Source organism: Echinops telfairi, unplaced genomic scaffold (assembly GCF_000313985.2).
Source record: "Echinops telfairi isolate 266 unplaced genomic scaffold, ASM31398v2 ScPeMD7_23;HRSCAF=83, whole genome shotgun sequence".
NCBI classification, from domain to species: domain Eukaryota; kingdom Metazoa; phylum Chordata; class Mammalia; order Afrosoricida; family Tenrecidae; genus Echinops; species Echinops telfairi.
The window spans coordinates 13,200,508-13,224,357 of NW_022103920.1; the positions used below are offsets into that span (position 1 = coordinate 13,200,508).

General features: G+C 57.3%; 1 protein-coding gene and 1 pseudogene across 1 annotated transcript in view; one reads left to right on the top strand and one right to left on the bottom strand.

The window, feature by feature from the left end:
* Positions 1 to 271: 271 nt before the first annotated feature.
* The window catches only part of PLXNA4 (plexin A4), a 387,926-nt gene continuing 364,347 nt past the window's right edge, over positions 272 to 23,850 (top strand). The window contains exons 1-2 of the mRNA XM_045288925.1: positions 272 to 1,527; positions 14,822 to 15,004. Coding sequence (XP_045144860.1) covers positions 343 to 1,527; positions 14,822 to 15,004 — 1,368 coding nt within the window. The 5' untranslated portion in view covers positions 272 to 342. The remainder of the gene's footprint in view (positions 1,528 to 14,821; positions 15,005 to 23,850) is intronic.
* LOC105979062 overlaps positions 15,102 to 23,850 on the bottom strand; it is a 22,017-nt pseudogene continuing 13,268 nt past the window's right edge.

Genomic DNA, 23,850 nt, shown 5'->3' on the forward strand with positions numbered 1-23,850 from the left:
GAAGGGATCGGGGGTCCATCCTACTCCAGGATGAGCTCCTGTTAACTGATTTCACCTTCAAAGATAAAGAACCGATTTCCAAAGCAGGTCACCTTCCCTGGAACAGGAGCTAGGAGGTCCACATCATCAATTTGGGGGTGTCACAATTCAGTCAGTATGGGGACAGTGCTTTGGGAATCCAGGCCGAGTGACTGTGGGGTCGCGGGGAGGAAGACCACGACTGTCTTCCAGCATCACAGTTTTCTCTTTCTGGCCGTAGGAGAGACCCTGCTGGCAAGACCTGGCCCTGTGAGGAGACCCCGCGCCTGACCGCTGCTGGGACCACGAGGACCCAGCTCTGAAATGAAAGCCATGCCTTGGAACTGGGCCTGCCTGCTGCCCCATCTCCTGATGGTGGGCATGGGTTCCTCCACGCTCTTGTCCCGGCAGCCTCCCTCGCTCGCCCAGAAGCGGCCTCTTGTCACCTTCCGAGGGGAGCCCACAGAGGGCTTCAACCACCTGGTGGTGGACGAGAGGACAGGCCACATTTACTTGGGGGCTGTCAACCGGATCTACAAGCTCTCCAGTGACCTGAAGGTCCTGGTGACTCACCAGACAGGGCCGGACGAGGACAATCCCAAGTGCTACCCTCCCCGGATTGTCCAGACCTGCAACGAGCCCCTGTCCACCACCAACAATGTCAACAAGATGCTACTCATAGACTACAAGGAAAACAGGCTGATCGCCTGCGGGAGCCTCTACCAGGGCATCTGCAAGCTCCTGCGGCTGGAGGACCTCTTCAAACTGGGGGAGCCCTTTCACAAGAAGGAGCACTACCTGTCGGGGGTCAATGAGAGCGGCTCCGTCTTCGGGGTGATCGTCTCCTACAGCAACCTGGACGACAAGCTCTTCATCGCCACGGCCGTGGACGGGAAGCCCGAGTACTTCCCCACCATCTCCAGCCGCAAGCTGACCAAGAACTCGGAGGCGGACGGCATGTTCGCGTACGTCTTCCACGATGAGTTCGTGGCCTCCATGATCAAGATCCCTTCGGACACCTTCACCGTCATCCCGGACTTCGACATCTACTACGTCTACGGCTTCAGCAGCGGCAACTTCGTGTACTTCCTGACCCTGCAGCCCGAGATGGTGTCCCCCCCGGGCTCCACCACCAAGGAGCAGGTCTACACGTCCAAGCTGGTGAGGCTCTGCAAGGAGGACACCGCCTTCAACTCCTACGTGGAGGTGCCCATTGGCTGCGAGCACAGCGGGGTGGAGTACCGCCTGCTGCAGGCCGCCTACCTGTCCAAAGCGGGGGCGGTGCTGGCCCGGACCCTCAGGGTCCGTTCCGACGACGACCTCCTCTTCACGGTCTTCTCCAAGGGCCAGAAGCGCAAGATGAAGTCCCTGGACCAGTCGGCCCTGTGCATCTTCATCTTGAAGCAGATCAACGACCGTATCAAGGAGCGCCTGCAGTCCTGCTACCGTGGCGAGGGCACGCTGGACCTGGCCTGGCTCAAGGTCAAGGACATCCCCTGCAGCAGCGCGGTGAGTGCGGGGCAGCGAGGGTGTCTAGACCCCCTGGGGGTGTATCCATCTTCCATCCTGCAGTGGGGTTGGGGAGACACCTGGATAGCCCTTCTCTGGGCCTTCGCAGGCTGGGATCACCACGGGAGCAGACATCCTGAGACCGTGACACTGAGCTCCTAAGAGTTCGAGCGAGAGCAACGCAACCACGTCCCCCCTTTCTCCCACTTTGCTCTGCTCGTGCCGGCTCCCCCGGTTATAAGAGGGAGTGCTAGGCATAGGTGGGAATCGTGTTAGGTAGATGTCGTATGCGCCAGACATTGCTGAAGGGAAGACTCCGGTTTGGGGGAGTATAGAACATGCACCCACCCTTGTCACGCACCAAGCTTAGATGGAATCCATGAGGGACAGAAGAGTGTGTGTTCCCCACTGCACATTTGGGGGTAGGGATGGACTGCCACGGAAGGTAAGAGTTTCTTTCTATACAGTTTTGTCGTGGTGCAATTATATACAACACTGAACACCAAATACCCTGCCATCGAGTTGACCCTGACTCATAGTGAGCGACCCTATAGGAAGGGGGTAGAACTGCCCCCATGAGTTTCTGAGACTGTCAATCTTGACAGGAGTAGAAAGCCCCATCTTTGTCCTGTGGAGCGGCCGATAGTTTGAAACTGCTGACCTTGCGGTTAGCAGCCCAATGCGTAACCACTACACCACCAGGGCTCCTGGTGTATGGGACACAATATTCGTCGCCAGCTGAACGGTTTTCACATATACAATCAATGACGCTGACTGCATTCATCGTCGTGCAATGGCCACCCATCTGCATTGTCAATGTCCCTATCTCTCCGAACAGATCCTTGATGCTCCCTAAGCCCCGAGGGGTCTTATGTTTGCAATCAGTGGTGCCCAGTGGGGACAGAAGTAGGGGGAGAGCCTAGTGAACACAGAAGGAGGGAAGAGTAGAGCTGGCTTCGGGAGGGGTGGGGAGGGGAAAGGCTGGGCTTGTTAAGCATCTTCTGTGTGGACAATTCCATGGGTGATGCCTGTCACAAGACAGGAAGTAGCCAGAGATCAGTGCTGGGTGGCAGGCGGGAGTGATGATGAAGAGATGTCTAGGACAGACAGACCTGATCCCAGTGCTGCCTTGCTGGGGAGACCAGGTGAGACAAGTGACCTAATGCCTGGTCTCCGGAGGCCAGCCTCACTCAGGTGTAACTCAACATGAGAAGCCTCCGCCTTCCGACCGTTTGAGTTGTGTTCATCGTCAAAATGGTACCACCGTTTCTCCATCCTTCGGAGCCCTGGAGCCACAGTGGTTACTTGTTGGACTGCTAACGGCAAGGTCAGCAGTTTGAAACCACCAACCGCTTCTCAGGAGGAAGACCGGGCTTTCTGCTGCTGTAGAGAGTTACAGTCTCAGAAACCCACGGGGGCGGCTCTGCCGCATCCTAGAGGGTTGCTATGAGTTGGAATTGACGCAGGGGCAGTGAGTGAGTATTTGCCCACTGGAGGGGAATATGCAGTTGTTGACTCTGGGTCAAATTCTGGTGGAATGCCATACTAGGAGATATGGTTGAGCTGATTTAATAAGATAGAAGATTTTCTCCCTCACATACACTGTGCCAGGCAGACCTCAGGGGCCACTGGCAATGAGCCCACCCTGTGTGCCTTGGGATTCGGCTTGGGGAGGGGGAGGAAGCAGAGGAGGCTCTCTGCATTCTGCCATTGCAGCTCTGCCTTTAAGGCCCAGGCTGCTTTGCTGGCATGTGGACAGAAGTTAAAAGATGTCATCCCTTTTGGGGGGGATCCTGGGAAGCCAGGACTGCCCCAGAGGACATGGAAGGGGACTATATGGGCCGATGAAGGAAGCAGTGAATGGGCCATTCGGAGCCAGGCTAGAGAAGCCAGGGCACCGCTGACATCTGCTGACCTCACAGGTGAACTCTTCACGGTCTCCTGGGACTTTCCTTTGGGGTGTCATCCGGTCACTCAGTAGCTATGGGGCAGATAGGAATTTGGGGGGCCATGGTCTGCTCCCACAATATAGCAATGAAGGACAGGCCTTATGCTCTGCTGTGTGTACATGTCCCAGGGACACATTAAGATGCCGGTGGGGAGGTGGCCCTTAGCTGGTCCTGGCGGCTGAGCACCCCGAAGTGGTTCAAATGAATGAATTGCTCAGGGTTCCACATCAAGCCAGCTTTTAGGGAGACTTCCTCCTGCCTTTCAATAGCACATATGCACATGTACACAAACAACACACATGCACAAGCCCAGTGAATACATAGGCACAGAAACAGGCACATATGTGTACACACACCACACATACATGCATGTACATGTAAATGCACACACACATACTCACATGCACATACTTGTGCACACATGAGTATGCCCATACACACAGGTGCACACACAGGTATATATGTGTGCACATGTGAGTGCTCAGGCCATGCATGGCACACATGTAAAGACATTTGCACATGCACACAAAAACATGCGAACACACATGTATATGCACACATAACACATACACATGTGCACATACACATAGACGTTTGCGTGTGCACACACACAGATGCCACAGGCATGCTCTCATGTGCCCTTGTTAGGAATTGGTGACGTGCGTCTGGGCCTACAAAACCGAAGCTTACCCTTCTGAGCCAAGAGGTAGGGCTGGCTCTCTGACACTTTCCAGGATTAACCTGTCTTTTGGGGTGATGCTTTTGGGCACAGCCTCCACTGCAGGCTGTGGGTGGGCAGGTGTGTGTCTTACTTGCTTGCTATCTGCCACCGCACACAAAGTTGGGCTGGCCATGGACGTCTGCAGAGAGACAGGTCCTGACACTGTGTGGTTCCCTCCGAGGGAACAGAGAGAGCACAGCTTGGCCGACAGGCGGCTGCCAGGCCTGGGAGCCCTGGAGCCAGATAACAGGCTTTTGATTTTTCTTTGGGCTTAATTAGCCCTTTCAAACCAGAGGCCAGTTCAGGGCTGAGGAGAGAATGGCGGAGGCCAGAATCGTGGCCCAGGGCTCCGCAGGCTCTCCAGCCAGGCTGCAAAGGGCTGGCCCGCCGTGAGCCCAGGGTCTGCTTCCTTTGGTTCAGTGATGCCCTGCTCCTCTGCTCCTGCGCTCCTGGGGCAGTGCAGGGGGACTCAGTGCAGGCCATAGATGCACTGACAGCGGCCAGGTGAGCTGCTAAGATGCTCAGGTGCCCAGGCTGGCTTCTGGGGCCCCAGGGTCACATTTCTCCCTGCTCTGAGCTCCTGGGCTGCCTGCTGACCACTTGGTGAGCTCCAACACCCCCTGGGCTGTGGTCAGCAGCAGGATGGGGTGGTGTGGAGCTGGATACCAGTGTGATATGGCCGAGTATGCTGTGGAACATCCCTGGAGCTCCAGATGGGCCTGAGCTTGGTGGCCAAGGGAGACACGCTGGGCCCCCACAAGCGCTCAGGGAGCTCCCATTCTTATTCCAGATTTGTGGAAAGGCCACCAGCCCACCGGGTATGTCAGGGTATAACTGTGCTCCGTATGGTTGGCTTTTGAATATTAGAATGTCAGCCCTCTCTTCCAGTGCACCTCTGGGTGGACTCATACTGCCACAGAAAGAGTAGGCAGCACCTCACATTGAAGGACCGGAAGAAACACGGACCCACCAAGGCATACACTCAGGGCCACCCAGTCCACCAACTTGCTTCTACCCAGGTCCTCAGCCTCATCCTTGGATGCGTGAGAACATGGGAAACTGCTCTCCACTGATCAGCATGTAAGCACAAGTAAGCCCGTGCTTGCTTGACTGACTGGGTGTTCCGTCCCCATCAGGGATTGGTACTGTAGGGCACCCATCAGGCTCTGGTGCTGTAGGAAAGGTGCTGCTGGGCAGGTGCTGCGGGGTTGGGAGAGAGACAGCTGCCAGCCAGACCCAGTAGCAGAATCTCTGACGTAGTGCAAACACGTGATGCTGTTGATGACAGGTTAGTAAGTATGCACAAGGCAACGCGTGCTTACCTGCATGTGGGCTACTCTGAAACTGCTGCCTACCTCTCAGCTTTTGGGTGGGGCATCTCACGGTGCAGGGGCTGGAGTCCTGGGCTTCGGACCCGACGGCCCTGGAAGAATGAGAACAGCTGGGGCCTCTTAGCTGCCGTTGGTTGAGAACCTCCTCTGGCGGAAAAGCTTCTCTGACATTAAGGTTTGGAGTTTCTGCAAAGAATTGGGAACTTCACCTTGTGCCCCACAGGGAGCCTCACTGGTGGGGAAGGAGAGTCCCCGTGGTGTGCCCCTGTCGCTTCTTGGGCTCACCAGTTCCCCAGCCGGGCAGTCCTAAGGCAGGTCACACCTGGGACAGGCTGGCATGAGCATCCCCTGGATTGTCACCCAGGCTCTTGGCACCTCCAGTTCGGACAGCCGTGAGGGTGAGCGCCTAGGCCGGCCCGTCCGGGCCACGCGGCCCCCAGGCTTGGACACAGGTTCCTGCATCTGCTGCCTATTGTGTTTGCTTCTCCTGGTCCCCAGAGAGCTTGACCCGGGGTCAGCGGGGCTTATCCTGTTGTTGGTAGCTGGCCGGTGAGGCTATCTCCTGCCCAGCTTATGGCCTCCATTGGGCTAAGGACACCTCCAGATCCTGCCCCAGGGGGGAAAAAACCCCAAAGACCTCAGGGAGGTGAATTCACAAAAGGAAATGAGCCACGCTCGGTGTTATGTACCCACCCTATCTATCTATCTATCTGTCTATCTCTGTGGTTCCACATCTCCATCACCCTGAAGTCAAACTTGGGTCCCCTCTGCAGTTACTTCCCATCCTCTCAGCCCCCAAGTCGCCACCAGTCTGCTTTCTGTCTCTGTGGATGACTCTCTTCTGAGAAGACCTCCAAAGGGCTTCCTATGAGACCTGGATTTCTGGGCCTTGTTTTTCCCATGTGGGGTCATGTGTTTGAGGTTTATCCACATCACAGTATGTATCGGTTGTGGTTCCCACCCCAGCAGAGAGGTGCACGTGGCGAGCAGGGCCACACACACGTGCAGGCTCTGGGCTCCCTGCTCTGTCTGGGCTGCTCCCCTCGTGCCTCAGTGGCCTGCTTCTGCTCACTTTCTCTGTGCCATGTCATTGTTGCCCCTGGGACTCCCTGTCGGCCTTATGCTGTCTGCGCCCTGGTCTCTCTCACACCTACACACCACACAGCAGCGAGGGCAGCAAAGCCTTGTTTCCTGTGTTCTCACACACAGCCCCTACACACAAATGCTCCCACACCCATGATCATGCACACTCACACATGCATGTCTATCTTGGTCACTATGTACGCTATACATGCCTACAAGCACACACGATGTAGACACATACACCCAGACGTACACTCAAGTTCATGCAACACCCTGAGCACACACACCTTCCCCTTTTGCCCTATGCGTACACACATGAGGCATGCCCACGTACCCTGGGCACATGAGTACAATGCACACACATACACACACACCCCCTAGGAACAGGTGCACACACCCCATATGCAAGCATGCATCCTGTGCACACACAGACATCATGCATGCATATGTGCCCAGTATACACCCCCCCCCATGTACACACACCCTTTGCATACACACCTCGTGCACAGGGGCACACCCATCTCCCCATACAGCACAGGCGCGCGCACACACACACACACACCTTGTGTCCACACAGGTCAGCCTCAACTGAGCAGTCCAGTTCTGATTTCTGGACTTTTCCTTCAATCCTTCTTATTCTTACAGGGTAGCTGCTTGGCTGTGGGTCTGGGCCTCTGGGCTGCAGCCATCCCACACTGGAGCTGTGACCAGTCACGCAGTCTCCCCGTTTCCCAGTCCTCTCAACAAGGCGTGAGAGATGGCGTCTCTCTTGGTGGGTGTATTGAGACTCATAGGAACAGACACAGATGTGGCTTCTCGTTAACAAGCAGTGACAGACACGGCCCCCTTAGACCTGACTCATAGGGCACCCAGGCGATAGGACAGAGGGACCTGATCATTATCCCATCCTTCCATCCTTCTCCACCCAGACGGGGCTTGTGTCCACCCCAGAGGCCATGTTCAATGCCCCGGACCCTGGCCTGTGCCCCTGGTGTGACTGTTGAGTTCAAAGGCAGGGACAGATCCACCCTGCTGCCACCTGGGCCATCCCTGAGCCCCAGCCTGTTGCTGAGCAGCATTGGCGGACACAGGGACAGGCGTGTACCCCATTTGGCTTTCATTAGTAGTTGCTTTCAGTCTTTTCCTGGTGGTGGGGCCGCCGTGCTGCCCCTGTACATGAGGCAGACTCCTTGGGCCTGAGGAAAGCCCACTTCTGCCCTTTCCACCATGGGGGCTCCCCTGCGCCTCTGTCAGAGCTCCGAGTATGAGGGGATTCGTTTAGTTGATTTATCTGCGGGCACCAACATTATCCAGACTCACACGCGGCCGGGGAGCGAGCCGGAGGACGGCAGACGACAAGAGCGGGGCTCATGAAATTTATTCCCACTAACAGGAATGACCTACCCCATAACTCAGCTGGAGTGCGGGGCGTGGGGGGGCACCGCTTCTTGGCGCACACCAGGAAGCATACAGACTTGATCATGGCATCCCTCCTTCCCCCCTGATCCAATTAAGGGCCTGGTGACGGGGTGGAGGGGGAGGCATGGGGACGGCTTCAGGGTTCATGGCTGCGTGAGACTTATCTCTCCCTGGCAGGGGTTCGCCGGGGGCCTCCCGGTAATACTGTGTCCACAGGATTACAGAAGGGTGGCTTCTGAGTGGGGCCGGCTTGTATTGCTTATGCCTCTCAGATTTCATCCGGGGGTGTCCCACTGGCCCTGGCCCGGGCACATTTGAGGGGCTCAGGGATACCTCAGTGTGGCTGCCAAGTGCAGTGCCGGGCTCCCGGACCAGACCCTCCTGGGGGCCACAGTGTGATCGTCCAGCCTGCAGTTCAGAGGCAGGAGCGGACTTCTTGGCAGCTTAGCTCCTGAGGAGACGGGCATGGGTTCAAGCCCCAGGACCCCAGTTGCAGCTACTGCTGTGCACCCCTGGGTGGCCCTGCTGGGCTCCAGAGCGTGGGCGTGGCCAGCACCCCTCTGACCTTCTGATGAGTCGTCTCCTGGGAGAAGGATGTCTTGTCATCAGGAGGCTCGAGGTCCCTGTTAGTCAAGCTCACTGCCCTGCAGTCACTTCTGACTCTGGAGGGAAGGAGGCACAGATGGTCCCGAGACTATTGATCCTGGACCTCAAGTCAGCTCCATGCATGACCGAGTGAAACACTGCCGGCATGGGCCAATCTCCCCAATATCATGAGCTGGAGGAGCTTGCGGGCAGAGTGGGGGGCCCACGAAGGGCAGAGCTAGACCACTGGTGTTTCCTGGGGCAACGAGTCCCGGGTGCTCTCGTTGGACTTTGGTTTCCCTGCGGATACCCAGGGAGTGTGGCCCTGGCCTGGGCAGGTGCCTTCAGGGGAAAGCATCTGAGGTGTCTCTCTCCTCAGCCTGCTGCTGCAGGACCAGCCAGGGTGATTGGTAAACAGTGGCTGCCCAGCGTAAGACGGCCAGAGGCCAGCGCATGGACCCACAGGAGGCTGGCTGGGTCCTCATTAGTGGGCTGTTCCCACTCTGGCCCGGTTCTGACCTTGCCATCCTCACAATATGAGGTGTGGTTTCTGCACAGGTGTGCCCCGAGTGCCTGTGGGGAGCTGGGGCTCCCCATCAGAACCCAGGCCAGGGTGGGCTGGCAGGATCCCACCTCCTCATCTCCCTGGACTCTCCAGATGGAGGAGATGGTGTCAGGGGGGCTGGGGGTGGGAATTGCAGTTCATCTGAGAATATACCACGGTGGGGGTGGGGGCTGGGCTTGGGATGAGGTGGTGGTGCTGGTGGTGGCTGGAGATGTCCTTCACCTTCCAGGTCCTCAGCCCTGCTCAGAGGTCACCACAGCAACCAATAGCCCAGTGGTCTCAGCCTTCCTCATGCCGTAACCCTTTCATACAGTTCCTCATGTTGTGGTGACCCCCCTCAACCATAACATTATTTTCGCTGCTACTTCATAACTGTCATTTTTCCACTGTTATGAATCGGGTGAACTCTGTGAAAGGGTCATTCGACCCCCAAAGGAGTCTCCACCCACAGGTTGAGAACCACTGCAATAGCCACTTCCGGGGTGCAGGTGGCCACTCTGCTGGGGCCCTGGGGGACCTTGGAGGAAGGCTGTGGGCAGCATGGCAGCCCCCTTCCTGTGGGGGTAGTGGGGCTCTCAGTCGCTCTGCAGCTGGGGAGAGCAATTTCCCTGTGATTGGCAACGTAACCCTAACAGCTCTGTCATCTGTATGTAACGACATGTAATTGCACGGTAACCTTCACCGCAGCCACGGAGAGAGTGAAGTTCGGCCAGTGAGCGATTCCATCGTAATTCGAGTGTCATGGCGCTTCCCAGGCCATGACGCTCCCTGTGCCAACACTGCCGCTGCCACCGCCACTCGACAGCCTGGGGAGACTGCCCAAGGACCCTCAGTCCCTGAGCGTGGTAGGCCATGCTCCCAAGTGGCAGTGCTTTGCCACATGCCAGTCTCTCCACGGCACAGCGCCACAGGGCCATCTGCCAGGATGAGCCTCCAGTGGCTGGCCCGGGCCAGAAGCCTTAAACCTTGGTGCACGAAACCACCTGCACTGGATTACTGAGCCCCGGCTGGTGCTTCCGACCCAGCAGGGCTGGGTGGGGCTGGGAATGAGCTCTACTCAGAAGTCCAGCCAGAACGCTCCCTAGAAGCGCTGATGCCAAGACTCGGTCTTTCATACTTTGGACATGTTGTCAGGAGAGACCAGTCCCTGGAGAAGGACATCCTGCTTGGTAAATTAGAGGGGCAGCGAAAACAAGGAGGGCCCACAAGGAGATGGATGGACACAGTGGCTGCATTGATGGACTGGAACCTAAGGATGGCGCAGGACCATAGGGATGGTGTTTCCTGCTGTTTTACTTAAGGTCGCTGAGAGTTGGAATCCAAGGCACCTAACAGCTGCAATGAGCTCCAGCAACAAAATGCTTAACTCCTCCTCCTATGTTTGGGGGCACACCGTTCAATTCTATGATGCCCAGTGTCACACACCCTTCAGTGGAAGAGACGGGATTCCAACCCAGGCACTCTGGCTCCAGTCCCACATTCGCTCGGCACTGAGAAACCCAAGCTGCTAGAGAGCCAGACGTTCATGCAGCCTGCGCCCTCTCGACAGCCCTAGCTCGTTCACCTGCCATCAGCACCCCTAAGCTGCTGACTCACAGAATAAAACAGCCCCCGGAGTCCAGTGCGTCGCAGTCTTGGTGCACACCCCACTTAGTCCAGGAGGACATTTGAGGCGTGGAGAGAAGGCCCCGTGTCCTGCTGAGTGGGGTGTAGGAGCCCAGAGGGGCTTGCTTCTGGTCTGGCCCAGGCCAGGGGACAGGCTTGCCCAGGAGGGCACCATGGATAGCCTCATAGAGTGGACTGTTGCTTATTTCCTTCGAAGAGTAGTGTTTGCCCCTAATGAACACACATTCTCGGTGGCTGTGGATTGTTTGTTCATGGGTGTCTGCAGAGTGGCCGGGGAAGACACTGTGCTTGGGCCTGCTACCCCCTCCTGGCTCCTCCGATCTGGCTCCTAATGGGCCCAGGGAGGGCTCGTTGGACAGGAGCTCATGCTCCCTGCCCTGGCCAGGTGCTCGGACTCCACACTGACCCTCACCTGTCCAAGGGGTTCACCAACTGTCTCTCACTTCCGGCCCCTGCCCCTACTGTGATTCCCTTTCTTCTTGATGCTGCATGTCTCATGGGACAGCCCCCTCTCCTCCTGCCTGGTGCCTTATGTACTGCATGGGCAACCCTCCCAGGACCTTGCTGGGGGAGAGTCAGCCTGACCTCTGGCCTCTGCCCATGAGGAACCAGAGTTGGCGTGGTTTTGTAGGCGTGGGTTATTTACCTGTTGTGTTTCGCTGGCCTGGGGGAAGGGTGGTGTTGATTGACCCCCAGCTCCAAGAAGGCTGTGCTTTGGGCAGAGGCAACGGGGCGTGATGAAAAATGAGCTGCCTTGCCCCTGCCTCAGTTTCCCCCTCTGCATCGAGGACCATTCAGCTCCAGCTACCTAGAAAATGGAGGCCCAGGGGTGCATTCCGTTCTGGGCCTGAAGAGTGTCTAAGAATGCAGTCCAGGGCCGGAGGGGAGGTGTTCCATCTGACCAGTGCACTGAGCCTTTTGGAAAAAGGATTTCAGGTTTGGTTGCACGCTTTCCTCCCCTTCTGCAGGCCCGAATCTGGTGATCCCTTGCAGAGGGGCCCACCGTGGTCGTGGGCACCTTGGGGCTCTTCTGGCCTCCTGTGTCCCATGAGTTCTGGTGACTCATTGTCCCCTGGCATCTTTGCTTGTCTTCACCGGCCTTTGCCCTGGGTGGGAGAGACCGGTCGTTAGCTGGCTGCTCAGGAGCTTTGACGATTCCAGGCCTTACTCACCAAAGTGGGACGGGGTCTTGTGCGCTGTGTCTGGCGTACTGTGCTGTGCCAGGTGACCTGGGTGTCCCCCAAGGGACTATGGCCCTGAGCCCCTAGGCCCAGTGACTCCATCCCTCAAGATATTTGGCTGCGGGTAAGAAGTTCCCTGATCTTTCCCCTTGTAGAGCCATTTCTTCCTTGGGGAGCTCTTGTAAGAACCATCTCTCGGGGTGTCGAAGTTTTGGCAGTGTGTGGATGGTAACGAGGGAGACACCTCAGAAAGGATGGCGAGACTGGACTGCCCAGCCCAAAGGTTGTCATCCGTGACGCCGGGCCGTCCATGTCGAAATGGTTGCAGTTGAGCCCTGGTGGCATCGTGGTTAAGCAGTGGGTGGACGATCGATCATAAGGTCAGCAGTTTGAAACCACCAGCTGCTCTTTAGGAAATAGATGGGGCTTTCTACTTCCATCAAAAGCTACAGTTTCAGAAAGCCCCAGGGCAGTTCTACCTTGTCCTATAGGGTCTCCCTATGCGTTAGCATTGAGGTGAACCAGTGGGGAGTTTGGATCTTGCTGTGCGTATTCTCAACAAAATCAAAACAAGTAAAATGAAGAAGAGAGCCTTGTGGGGTGCAGTGCTATTCTGATACACATGGGTTCCCAATAAGTCGAAGTCACCCGGACAGCAGGTGGCTCTGAGGAACCCCATACCAAACCAACCCAAACCCACTGGGATCAGGCTGATTCTGACTCATGGGAACCCCACGCCAGGTTTCAGTATATATTCACAGAGACAGACAGCCTCAGCTTGCTCCCAGGAAGTCATTGGTGGGTTTGAACACTTGACCTTGGTGTTCATAGCCCATTGCTTATTCAACAGCCCCATCAGGGCCCATCAGTGGAGTTGGAGTTGTTTTTTTTTAACTTCATTTTCAAAGTATTGCTCCTGAGCACAGGTCCTCTCAAACATCCACGTGGTCAGTTTGTAACAGATGGACTTGCTAGCTCTTGGTCGTTCAACTTGAACTCCTGTAGGTTGGATAGGGTCTTGGTCTTGGTCTGGACTGTTGGACCTCACCATGCAGGGAGGTAGAGGGGTCAGAGCTCACGAGCTGCCCTCTCCCCTGCACAGCCCATCATGAGAGGAGAGGTCAGCGCCAGAGACGTTCGGTGACCAGGAAGTGAGCAGTGCTTGCCTCCTTTGGGGGTGGGAGTGGAGGAGCCCCCCCACCTCCCCTGGCTCTGGGACAGTCTCAGTTGGCCACTCTTGCTTCACAGCCCTGCTGGCAGGAATCTATGTATTTGTTCCAGCTGCCTCTCCGCTAAAGCCTTTAAACAAAAAGCGACACCTCGTATTTCACTCCGCTCCTTTCTCTGCCGAGCCCAGAGCTGTTTGCAGGCTCGAGCTCACCGGATTTTAGGAGAGGCGATCAAAAAGCCAGGAGTTGTTCCTTCATCTTTATAGAGTGGCGAAAAAATCAAAAAGAGCGGAAAGACCCAGGAACGTGTCCCAGACCACACCGCACTTCCGAGCAAGAGCTGGGAGCTCGGCAGGCATTCGGTACCCGAGTAAGGCTACCTTGGAGGGCCCAGGGCTTCTCGCCAGCCTCTGCGGAGCTGGGCCTGCAGCAGCACGGGACAAGGCAGAGCAAGATGCACCCCCCCACCCCCCAGCCCACCCCTGCTGCCTCCTTGGTGAACTGTCACGCGAGGTTACACAGCTTGTGAGCATGAACCCCGGGCATCCTGCAGTACCCCCGGGAAGGGCAGTGAGAAGGCGTTGCTCTTGCGGGCAGTTTGGGGAATACAGCGGTTGGGAGAAACGCCGCCCTAACCTGAAACACATTTCTCCCATCAAAAGCTTTCCTGTGGCTGGCTCTTAGGACTCTTCCAGGTGGCATAAGAATGCGTTCGATTTTCCCCAGGCCTTTGCCCAAGGAGCCTGCTGTGGGAATGCATCTCAGGGGCTACGTGCTCACAGATGGCAGGTGGGAAATGCTGGTGGCAGTGTGGCCGGGACCCCTCCAAGGAGCACTCTGAGGGAGGGAGCGAGGGTCCCCCGTGTTGACGGAATGGAGTCATGGACCATCCTCTGAACCCACCCAGCTGGTGTCTGGGGGACCTCTGCCCTGATAGGCTGTTGCTGTGGTTATTGGTGGCCACCCCATGCACAGCAGACCAACTGGCCCATTGGTGTGCATAGGCTTTCTCTTGGCTGATTTTCAGAAACAGATCGCCAAGCCTTGCTCCCTTCCTAGTCTGTCTGAGTCTGGAAGCTCTGCAGAAGTCTGACCTGCAGCCTAGCATCACACAGACCCCACGGACCGATGATGGGTGGCTGTACATCGGCCAGAAAATGAACCCTGGTCCCCAGCAGGAGATGTGGAGTCCGTCCACCAACCCATCTCTGCAATCACCCCACGGACTCCCGTACTTATGGGTCTGTTCATGGTTCTGCACCATCGGGTCCTCATCCAAGTGTCTGATCCCTGGACCTCTCTGGGAGTGGAGGCCACTCTCTTCTTTCATCTGAGCAGAGTCCATGGTCAAGGGTAAGGGGTGGGGAAGGGTGGGCTGTGCTTTTCCATGGAGACAACGGTGATGATGATGGAACAAGACGGTGTCTGGAGGGGTTGGCAGTGGGGCAGAAGAATCCCAGCGATGATAGTTTTTCCCATCGTTTGGTAATGCCTGACTTCAGTCTCTGCAGGCAGGACTCCGGGATTTCCCCAGAGCTGAGCTTCTCAGGTCCAAAAGGAAGGGTTTATTCTAGAAGATACACCACCCGAGTTTCTTCTAGCCCCGCAGGGCCCCCAGTCAGTACCTTCCTTCCCAGACTGACCTTCCTCCCCTTTGACTTTCAGCTCCTGACCATCGACGACAACTTCTGTGGCCTGGACATGAACGCCCCGCTGGGCGTGTCAGACATGGTGCGGGGCATCCCGGTGTTCACGGAGGACAGCGACCGCATGACGTCCGTCATTGCCTATGTCTACAAGAACCACTCCCTGGCCTTCGTGGGCACCAAGAGCGGCAAGCTCAAGAAGGTAGGAGGGACCAAGGTGGCATCACTGGTCTGTCCCCACCTGTGGGTTGGGTCTGCACTGGCATGGTGGGCTGGTGAGGCCGCTGCTGCTGCGGACATCAGGAGCGATCATCTTGCTCCTTCTCTGCCGGCATACCTGAGAAACCAGACTGGGTGAGGCCAGGGTGCACCTGGGTCAGGTGACAGCCCCACCGGGAATGAGATTCCAGCTCCAGGGCTGCTCGCTCTGACTTGGGTTTGCGGTCAAGGCCTGGGTGTTATTAGACCCAGGTGCTCGGGGAGGGGCAGGAAGGAGCGGGCCTGCTCTCAGGCTCCAGTCCTCCTGGCGGTTGCGTCCATCTGGAATGCATTCGGGGACCAGATGGAGGAAAGGGTAGGACCTGTTAAGTGGGGTCGGAGTGGGGGTGGGGTTGGGGGTGCTGCTTGGCGATGGGGGACGGGGCATGGAAAGTATCTGGTCCTGCTTTGCCCGCCTTGTCTCCTGGGAGTTCAAAGACTCATGGGCCCTGCGTGCCACTGGTCCACAGCAGTGGCAGGAGGCTCCTCCACTCAGGACTGTGCCCCACATGCCTCTGCTCAGGCCGCGTCGGGGTCAGGGGGAGCCAGCCCGCTCTGTGCCTCGGTGGTTGAAGTATGTATCTTCCTGAGATTCGGGGTGGCAGGTCAGTCCTGTTTTCTGCTGGCTGACAAGGGCCGGGGGCTCTTTGCGGGGAAATATCGGTGGTATGCAGGCAAAGGGCATGCTTACCTTGTTTGGGCTTACCTTGGATGTGGTGTGGTGATTCGGACTCCATCAAGAGGCCTGGCCGGATCCGAGCCTGAGCCTGGGTCTCGCTTTCTTTGTGGCTATATTTCTGGGCTGCCGCTTCAGATGCTTCAAGGGCCGTGTTTCCTGCAGACCCAGCGGCCTGGTCTGTGGGGAACACCCGCCACCGGGAGGAAGCCAGCAGGCAGGGCAATTCGGGCGGTGTCAGCTTTTCTCCCCACCTGTGTGGTTGCTTCTATTCCGGCTCCCGGCGACGCTGGGGAACAGAGTGGAGGTTTCCCTGGTGTCGTCTTTACAGAGGCAGGCGGCCTCATCTTTCTCCCTGAGGGTGGCCAGGAGGTTCAAACTTCGGACTTTCTGGCTGGCGGCAGAGTGCTTTAACCGCAGCGCCACCAAGGTTCCTAACCATTTCTTCAGTGAGCCTCAATCTCAGATCCCAGGGAACCCTGGGCACAAACCCTGTTCAGTGTGTCACAAGGTCCCTGACCCCTAAATCTCTTCCCTGACACTGAAGGGGCACTGACTCTTTGGCCAGGAGGAGGGGCCTTGTTGGAGGGTGGCTCAAGGGTGGCTCAGCCATCTGCCTGAGCTGGGGTGGGTAGCTTGAGCAGGCCAGGAGTCACCGTCAGCTCACGGCGACCCCAGAGGGGACAGTGGACCAGTGCTCTATGGGCTGGCCGGCGGACCACAGCATCACAGGGGCAAACACTGAGCATCCGGTGCGCACAACAGAAGTTATTTCTCTTGGAGGGAAGGTCTGTTTCCCGGCTATTGTTGCATGGCCCCACCCCCAACACCACACACACACACACACACACACACTCTGCACTGCTGGTCACGGATGGGGCTGCAGCAGAAGGTACTGGCTCGCTCACCTGGGGGCCAGCAAAGCGACAGCCCACCGCATGCAGGCGCGGGCAGAGATTGGCCTGAAGTGTCCCCAGCCTGGAACACAACACTTGGCCAGGAGGCAGGGGCTTCATGAACCGTGGGCTGGTTTCCCACATGCTGCAGGCTGGTGGTTTACACACACAGGTGGCTCTGCTGATGCCTGCTGGGAGTTGATGTGGCATGCCAGTGTCACGTTGGGGGTGAGGGGGGCCATGGGTGGGTAGGCCCCTCGGAGAGGGTTGAGTGGAAAGACCAGAGGTCGAAGGGAGCCGTTGGCTCCTGGGCAGCTGAGCAGCCATGCTGTGGCTCCAGGGCCTTGGAGGGGCAGCCCTGCCAGAGTACTGCCCGAGTTGAGCCCTGGTTCTCAGCACCCACCCTGGGGGCCTGTGGAGGTGGGGAAGGAAGGCCTGCCGGCTGGCCAGTCTGTTGTTTGAAATAATAAAAAGCAAAGAGTGGCCCGTCTATTGACTTTCTCCAAACAATAGCATTTCCCACCACTACTGGCTTAACTCCATTCTCCTTCCCTGGTAATCGCTCTGGCCGGCTCCCTCAGGGGTTATCCGGAGCGAAGTCTCCTTCCTGCCCAGAGGCCCTGTGTGGGCGACGCGGGGCAGCAGAGGACCCTGCAGGAAGCTGGGAACTGCTGAGAGCAGGGTGAGGAGCTGGGGATGGTTCAGCTGCCGTCACAGAGCCGGACTCTCGGAGCCCACAGTGGCCCCCACAGGCCCAGGTCCTGCTAAGCTCTCTACACTGTGGCGAGGGACTCGGAGGGCAGGGGTGGGCTCCTGGGGTCCCAGAGATCTGAGGTCGGCTGCCTTTAAAATAACCAACTTCTCCCTGGTTTGAAAGAAGTGGGTCCTTATCGGTGGTAGCCTGGCCTCTGTAGACCGGAATTTCCTGTCTTGGGTGTACAGGTCACTTGAGGCCAGGGGTGAGAAGGTGAGGAGGATGCCAGCTTGGGTGTGTGGACACTTTTAAGAGCCTACCATGGTGAGCATGGAAGGCACTCGCTGGCCAGAGGTGTGGCCTCTAAGTGACACCGTCACCCGCCAGGCTCAGCTGCTCACATGTCAACCACAGGCGGACATTTTTAGAGAGACGTCAACTTGATCCGCTTCATTTTCGGGCGTCTGTATCAATTTTGATGGGAGAATGACCAGGCTTTCTACTCCAGTGAGGAGGCACAATTGGAAGGCCTTTGACCCCAGTGGGGTCACTTGGTTACTGTCACCTCCAAAGCCAGTAAAACCCTAACCCATTGCTGTCACACCGACTCTGGCTCATGGTGACCTAGGACTGCTCACGAGCGTTTTCTTAGTGGTCATTTCCAGGGAAGCAGTTAGCCAGGCCTTCCTTCCTCAGCACCCCCAGTGTGGGTTTGAACCACTGACCTGTAGGTGAGTAGCTGAGTGCAAACCAGGCGTCTACTGTGGCCTCCGAAGGACATGCTGTTTACGCTCAAATATTTCTGCTGGGCCCCTTCCTCGCTCCCGCTTCCATCTCTTTGCTTTTCCTGCACTGCGGGAGTGTGCATTTTCGGGCTGCTGTTGGCTGGTGAACTTTTGGCTGGTGTCGGTCGGGCAGAGAGACTGATGTGGGCTGTGGACCAAGCCACCGTGAACTCCCAGGTGACTGGCCCCCTTCCGTGTTGTGATTGTGTCTAGGCTGGGTGTTGGCTAGGTGAAACGGCTCCCACCTTTGTGTGTGCCGGCGGTGCCCGCACCTGACTGCTCTCTTCGTAGTCTATACGAGCACCAATCCAGCCAGGCCGGTCTCTCTTGGTGTGCGCCTTCCGTGAGCGTCGGTAGGGGTGTGTGACACAAGGGTCATTCTCACAGGGGTTACCATGCCGAGATCGGCGGAATCTACCCATGCATCAGCATTTCCTTGAACTCAGTTTCCTGAGATGCCACCCCGGATGTAGAAAGGGAACAGCCCAGAGTGGTGGCCCAGTCCCCTTCCCCAGGCCCCTCTCCAATCCTATCTGCTGCATTGTCAGTGTGTCCTGTGTTCTACTTGGTAGATACTGACAGCAGCTAAGCTGTTCGGTGTGCCCCTGAGTACATCCTGTCATCTTGAGCTGGGTAAGACCCGCAGTTAGCACCCCCTATCACTTGGGGGTGTCCCTACTGTGACCATCTTTTGGACCTTTCCTACTTATCACCACTCACCCTTGGACCCACCCCACCTTCCGAGCGTTCCCCTGATGGGTCTCCATTGGGCCCTTAGAGCCGACCTGCTTGAACGTGGGGACGTGTCCTCACTGTGGCACCTTCTCAGGGCAGGGATGTCACCGTCTGAGTCCAAGGCTCCTTCCCTTCCTGGGTGCCTCTTGGAAGGCACCTTGAGCGCCTCTGGAGAACGGGCCCTGGGGTACTCGCTGTTCTCGCCCCTGAGGGATCCCGAGCAGTTTGTCCCTTGGAACGCGGTCCTGTCACGTGAGCGTTTCCCTGTTCCGATGTATTGATACGTGAGCCGTTTTGAAAAAGCACGTGCCTGTGTGTATGTGCGTGCTCTTGTGTAGGAAGACCTGCTCACAAATTAACCCGCACAGACATGACGCGGGCAGGATGTTGTAGAAGTGCCCTGTGCAGTGACCACGTGCTGTCCGGCACTGGCATACAAATGTCAGACACGTGGAAGGGACTTAGACAGGGACGTGTGCAATGGGAGTGAAATGTTCTGCTTTACAAGAGCGTGTCCTTAAAACGAGGAAGAGCCACTTGTCAGGAGCCTGACCACGAAACCAAGACCACGGCGAAGATGGGGAAGGATGAAAGACGGGTTGGAGAGGAAGGGGGACGAGGCGCCGGTGGCAAGGGGAAGAGGCCCTGGGTTGTCACCGGTCCCCTGGCTGTGGGGCTGGCACCTGGCAGAGCCTGGACAAGCGGAGAATAGTGTCCCTATGTCTCCACCATGGATGGCCGTCAGTGAGGATGGGTCTGGGGAGGTCTTCGCCTTGGGAAGTCCATCCAGTTCCGACGGTCACTTTGATGGGGAGCCAGTGGTGGCTTGAGCCTCGCGCAGCCCACTAGTGGAAGCTCTGATGGGGTCTGTTTGTAGTCCGTCTGGTTCTCACGTGGCTTGCTGGGCCTGTGGCCACCTGCCTGTGCTTGTGGTGGTGTCCCAGGGGTCCCCTGCCCAGCCCTCAGGTGACTTTTGATGACTGGATTCCCTCTTGTCACTCTGTATCTTCCACTCTGACCCAGTGTAGGAGATGCAGTCACTCTCTGCGACGTGGGGCACAAACAATCGCCCTCAAACCTGGAGTTCCTACTTCCTATGGAACGAGAGTGGGGCGCTGCTCAGCCGGGTCTCCTGCTATCAGTTCTCTCACAGGTTGCAGTCGAAGGCTTGGCAGGGGCTGCAGGTACCTCCAGCCTGGCCCTCGGAGGGAGGGTCTGCTTCCCAGCCCACTCCAGTGGCTGTGGATGTCTCTGACCCTCAATGCAGTCCTGGCCACGCAAGGCCTCTCCATGAAGGCCACTCCCAGCATGGCAGCCTGCTTCCCCCAGAACAAGGGCAGAGAGAGAGAGAGAGAGAGAGAGAGAGAGAGAGAGAGAGACCAGAGTCTGCCCGACACCTAATCTCAGACATGACACCAGCCCTGTCACATTCTGTTCCTTGAGGGGGGGGCTGAAGCTATACAAGCCCATGGCCATCAGGAGGTGGGGGCAATGGGGCTCCTTAGGGGGCCCCAAGGAACCAGAATATGGTGGAACTTTCTGTTAACGTTGTACAGCCTGGAAAGGGACCCAGGCACAGGCTTGCTCAGGAGCAGAAGTGGCTGGATGATTATTACTGTTGTTGTAACAACTATACTGTATCACACATCTGCCCTACAAATGTTTTCCACGTGTGTCCCTTAGTGATGTCAATTACATTAATTATGTTTGGGAACCATTAGCTGCCATCAAAGCCACATTTCCCATACTGCTTCCCCATCACCGGCTTACCCTCCTGCCCTTCAGCCCCCAGCCCCAGCCCCTAAACCCAAAAGGACACTGCCATCGAGCAGATTCTACCTCATGGGGTCTCCGAGGACAGAGTCGAATGGCCCTGGTGGGTTTCCCAGGCTGTGAATCTTTCAGGGAGTGGAAAGGTTTGTCTTTTGTCCATGGAGCAACTGGTGAATTCCAACGTCTGACCTCTGGGTTAGAAGCCCAATGTATAACCTACCAAGCCTCCAGTGGTTCAAAACCACTAGTTAACTCTGGTCCCTAAACATCTGCCTGGTCTTGTCTTTTCAGGGAAGCGGGATGGTGCCATATCTGCCCTCGTGCGCTTGACTTACTTCACTAGCAGGACGTTTTCAGGGTCCGTCCCCCGGGTAGCACGTAGCAGGGTTAGGCTCTCTATGGCCAGGGAGTCCCAGAGTCTTCAGTGGACACACAGAGAATGAGCGTTGACGAGCAACGGGCTGCCACATCCACAGGCCCACGGTCAAGGAACCCCTGGCAGTAAGGGGGCCCCCCGGGAGGCAGCCCCAGGGAACGTGAGGGTGGTAGGCGGCTTCCGAGAGACAGAGGGTTGAGACAGTGGGGGCAAGCTTCTCCTGGCTGGGTACTCGCTGGAGTTCATCCCCTCCCTAGAGAAGGAGGGGCCGGCTGTCTTCCAAGGCTTGGGGAAGAGAGGGTGGAAGGGACTGGGTGTGTTTGTTCTAAGTCTTTGATGCATGCTCCCTGTGTCCATGATCTCAGTGGTCCAGTTGGTCCCTGGCTTGTGGTGACTCAACAGAACCAGGAGATGCCCGGTCTGCACCATCATCACCGTGGTGGCTTGTGAATTGGACCTTTGTGATCCATAGGCTCATGACTCCTTGGCTGAATTTTGGAAGGGGAGGGCCAGGCTTTTCTTGTGAGTCTGTCTTAGTCTGGAAGCTCCCCTGAAGCCGGGTCAGCACCCTAGCAAGACAGGAGCCTCCACTGGAGTGGGGCAGTGGCTGTGCCTGAAGTGTGTTGGCTGGGAATCAAATCTGCATCTCCTGTAATTCGTTTCACTCACTTCTGGAAACCGAACCATGAGCCCACTGCCACTGAATCGGTTCCAACTCCTGTTGGCTTTTGTGTGGGGCTTCCTAACCTGTAAATCTGTACAGGTGCGGACCACCTCATCTTTCTCCTGAGGAGTGGCTGCTGCCCTTGAACAGCCAACCTTGCGTTTATCAACCTCAGGTCCAGCCCACAGCACACCACCAGGTTTCCTTAGAAGGAAGCATTTAGCCCCCATGGACCACGTAGTACTGAGGGGAAAGGGCCGCGTAGTCACTGGAGGTTCGGGAACTAATGGCTTCGCTCGGCATTATCTCAGCTGTGAGTTTGTGTCTCACCTCCACGGTCACCAAGGTTGACTGTCACCTGGCCTCTTGCCACCTGGCCAAACAACGGATGGGTCTGAACCTTCTCTCACCCCTTGCCCTGCCCCAGCCGAGGACCAGGGCCTCACCCTGCCCTCCGAGTCTCCCTCTCCGCTTTGTCCTGTTCTCAGTGCTGGAAGCATCTTCATAGATGAACTCCGTGCGCTGGGTTCCTGGATTCCAGCAGCCCTGCCCTCCTCCAGCCCACCCCCTGTGTCCCTGCCGGTGTCCACCACCTCAGACTCACAGAGCAGGACCACACCCCCAGCCTGGCTTGGCAGCCTTCATGCACTGTGTCCTCAAGGGCCCCGGCTAACTTAGACACAAAGGCACTCCTACCTGAGCTGCAGGGAGATTCCCACCTCTGCAAGGCTGCCCCAGTCTCCAGCCACCCCTACAGGCCAGCTCCCTCTCCTGCACCAATGATGCCGGTGTCCCGCCAAGAGAGGGGGCGGCAGGCAGGGTGGGAAGGTTTTCTAGGAAACAAGCAATCTGTGCTTTTCCAAATAGGGCTGACCCGGGTGGCTTTGCCCTTGGGCTTGTTGCCAGAATGGTTTCTCCCGCAGACAGCTGGGGGACTGCACGTGGTGGTTCCCGGTGGCTTTTCCTGCTGCAGGCCCCCTCTGCCAGGTCCCCCTAGTCTGTGCTCCTTGGGAGGTGACTGCTTCTCCCATGCCACACCCCGGAGCTTCGTGTCATAGAGGCCCTCACTACCCTGTCCTAAGAATCCCCCGAGGCCCTGGTGGTGCCAATGGCCAATGGGATCGGCTGCTAACTGATAGGAGGGAGCCTCGAGTCCACTCAGGGGTGCCTCCGAAGAAAGGGCTGGTGATCTCTTTGTGAAACACTAGTTCTGTGGTACTCTGGCACACAGGAGTCATGGCGAGTGATGGGGTTGGTACTGGCGATGGCCCCGGGTCATTTTCCTCACCCATCCCCACCTGCCCAAAGGATGCCCAGCTCCAGTGCCAGCCCAGGTTTGTCACCTGCCCCTTGCTCCCAACCTTCCTGCCAGCATCTGAGCGCAGCATCTCCAACCTCCTGAATGGACAGGTGTTCACACTGTGACAGGTTGGCCAGTTGAGAGTCTTTATTTGGAAGATGCCGCCGTTAGGCGGTTCTTCATGCCACATGTAGACAAGGCCACCTCTCCTCTAAGGAGAATGCGTGGCCTCTGGGCGGAGGGGCAGCCCATCTCCTTTACCTCCCGCTGGGCGCTGCCCTGACCGTGGGTCACGCGGTGGTAGGGGAGGCCGTAGGCATCTCCTCCTGCTCCTGGGTGATGGGCATAGTTGCGTGGGACCTGTCTCTTTTCTGTTGACTTGCTCCGTCCTGACCCTGCCCATCTGAGTCCCACTCCACAGCCACCTGAGGAGTAGGTTGGGAGACGTGGGTGCTGGCTTAAGGGTCTCTTTTCCTCACCTGGGGGGAGGAGGTCTCCCATCCTTGGGGCTGCACTCTGGCCGTGGAAATGTCTGGCCTTCCTAGCACTCCCACCTGAGCCATGCTGATTTCCTGGTAGCAGGGAGAGAGTTGGTAGAACGGCCCCGTGGCTGTTACAGCTGCTGCCTGGAGGTGACATGGGCAACTGACCCTGGTTTTATTGGCCAAGACAAGGCAACTGGAGTGGGGTAAGGGGGTGGTAGAGAAGGGGAAGCAGGTATTCTGTCGATAACAACATGGTCCACCACGAGGGGGAGGAGGTTCTCGGTGAGGTGGACTGACACAGGGGCCACCCCAAGGGACTCAGATGGGGCTGTGATGGAGCGGATGGCACACGACCAGGCAACACCGCCTTGGTGCCCCATGAGTCACTATGGCTAGGACCCGACTC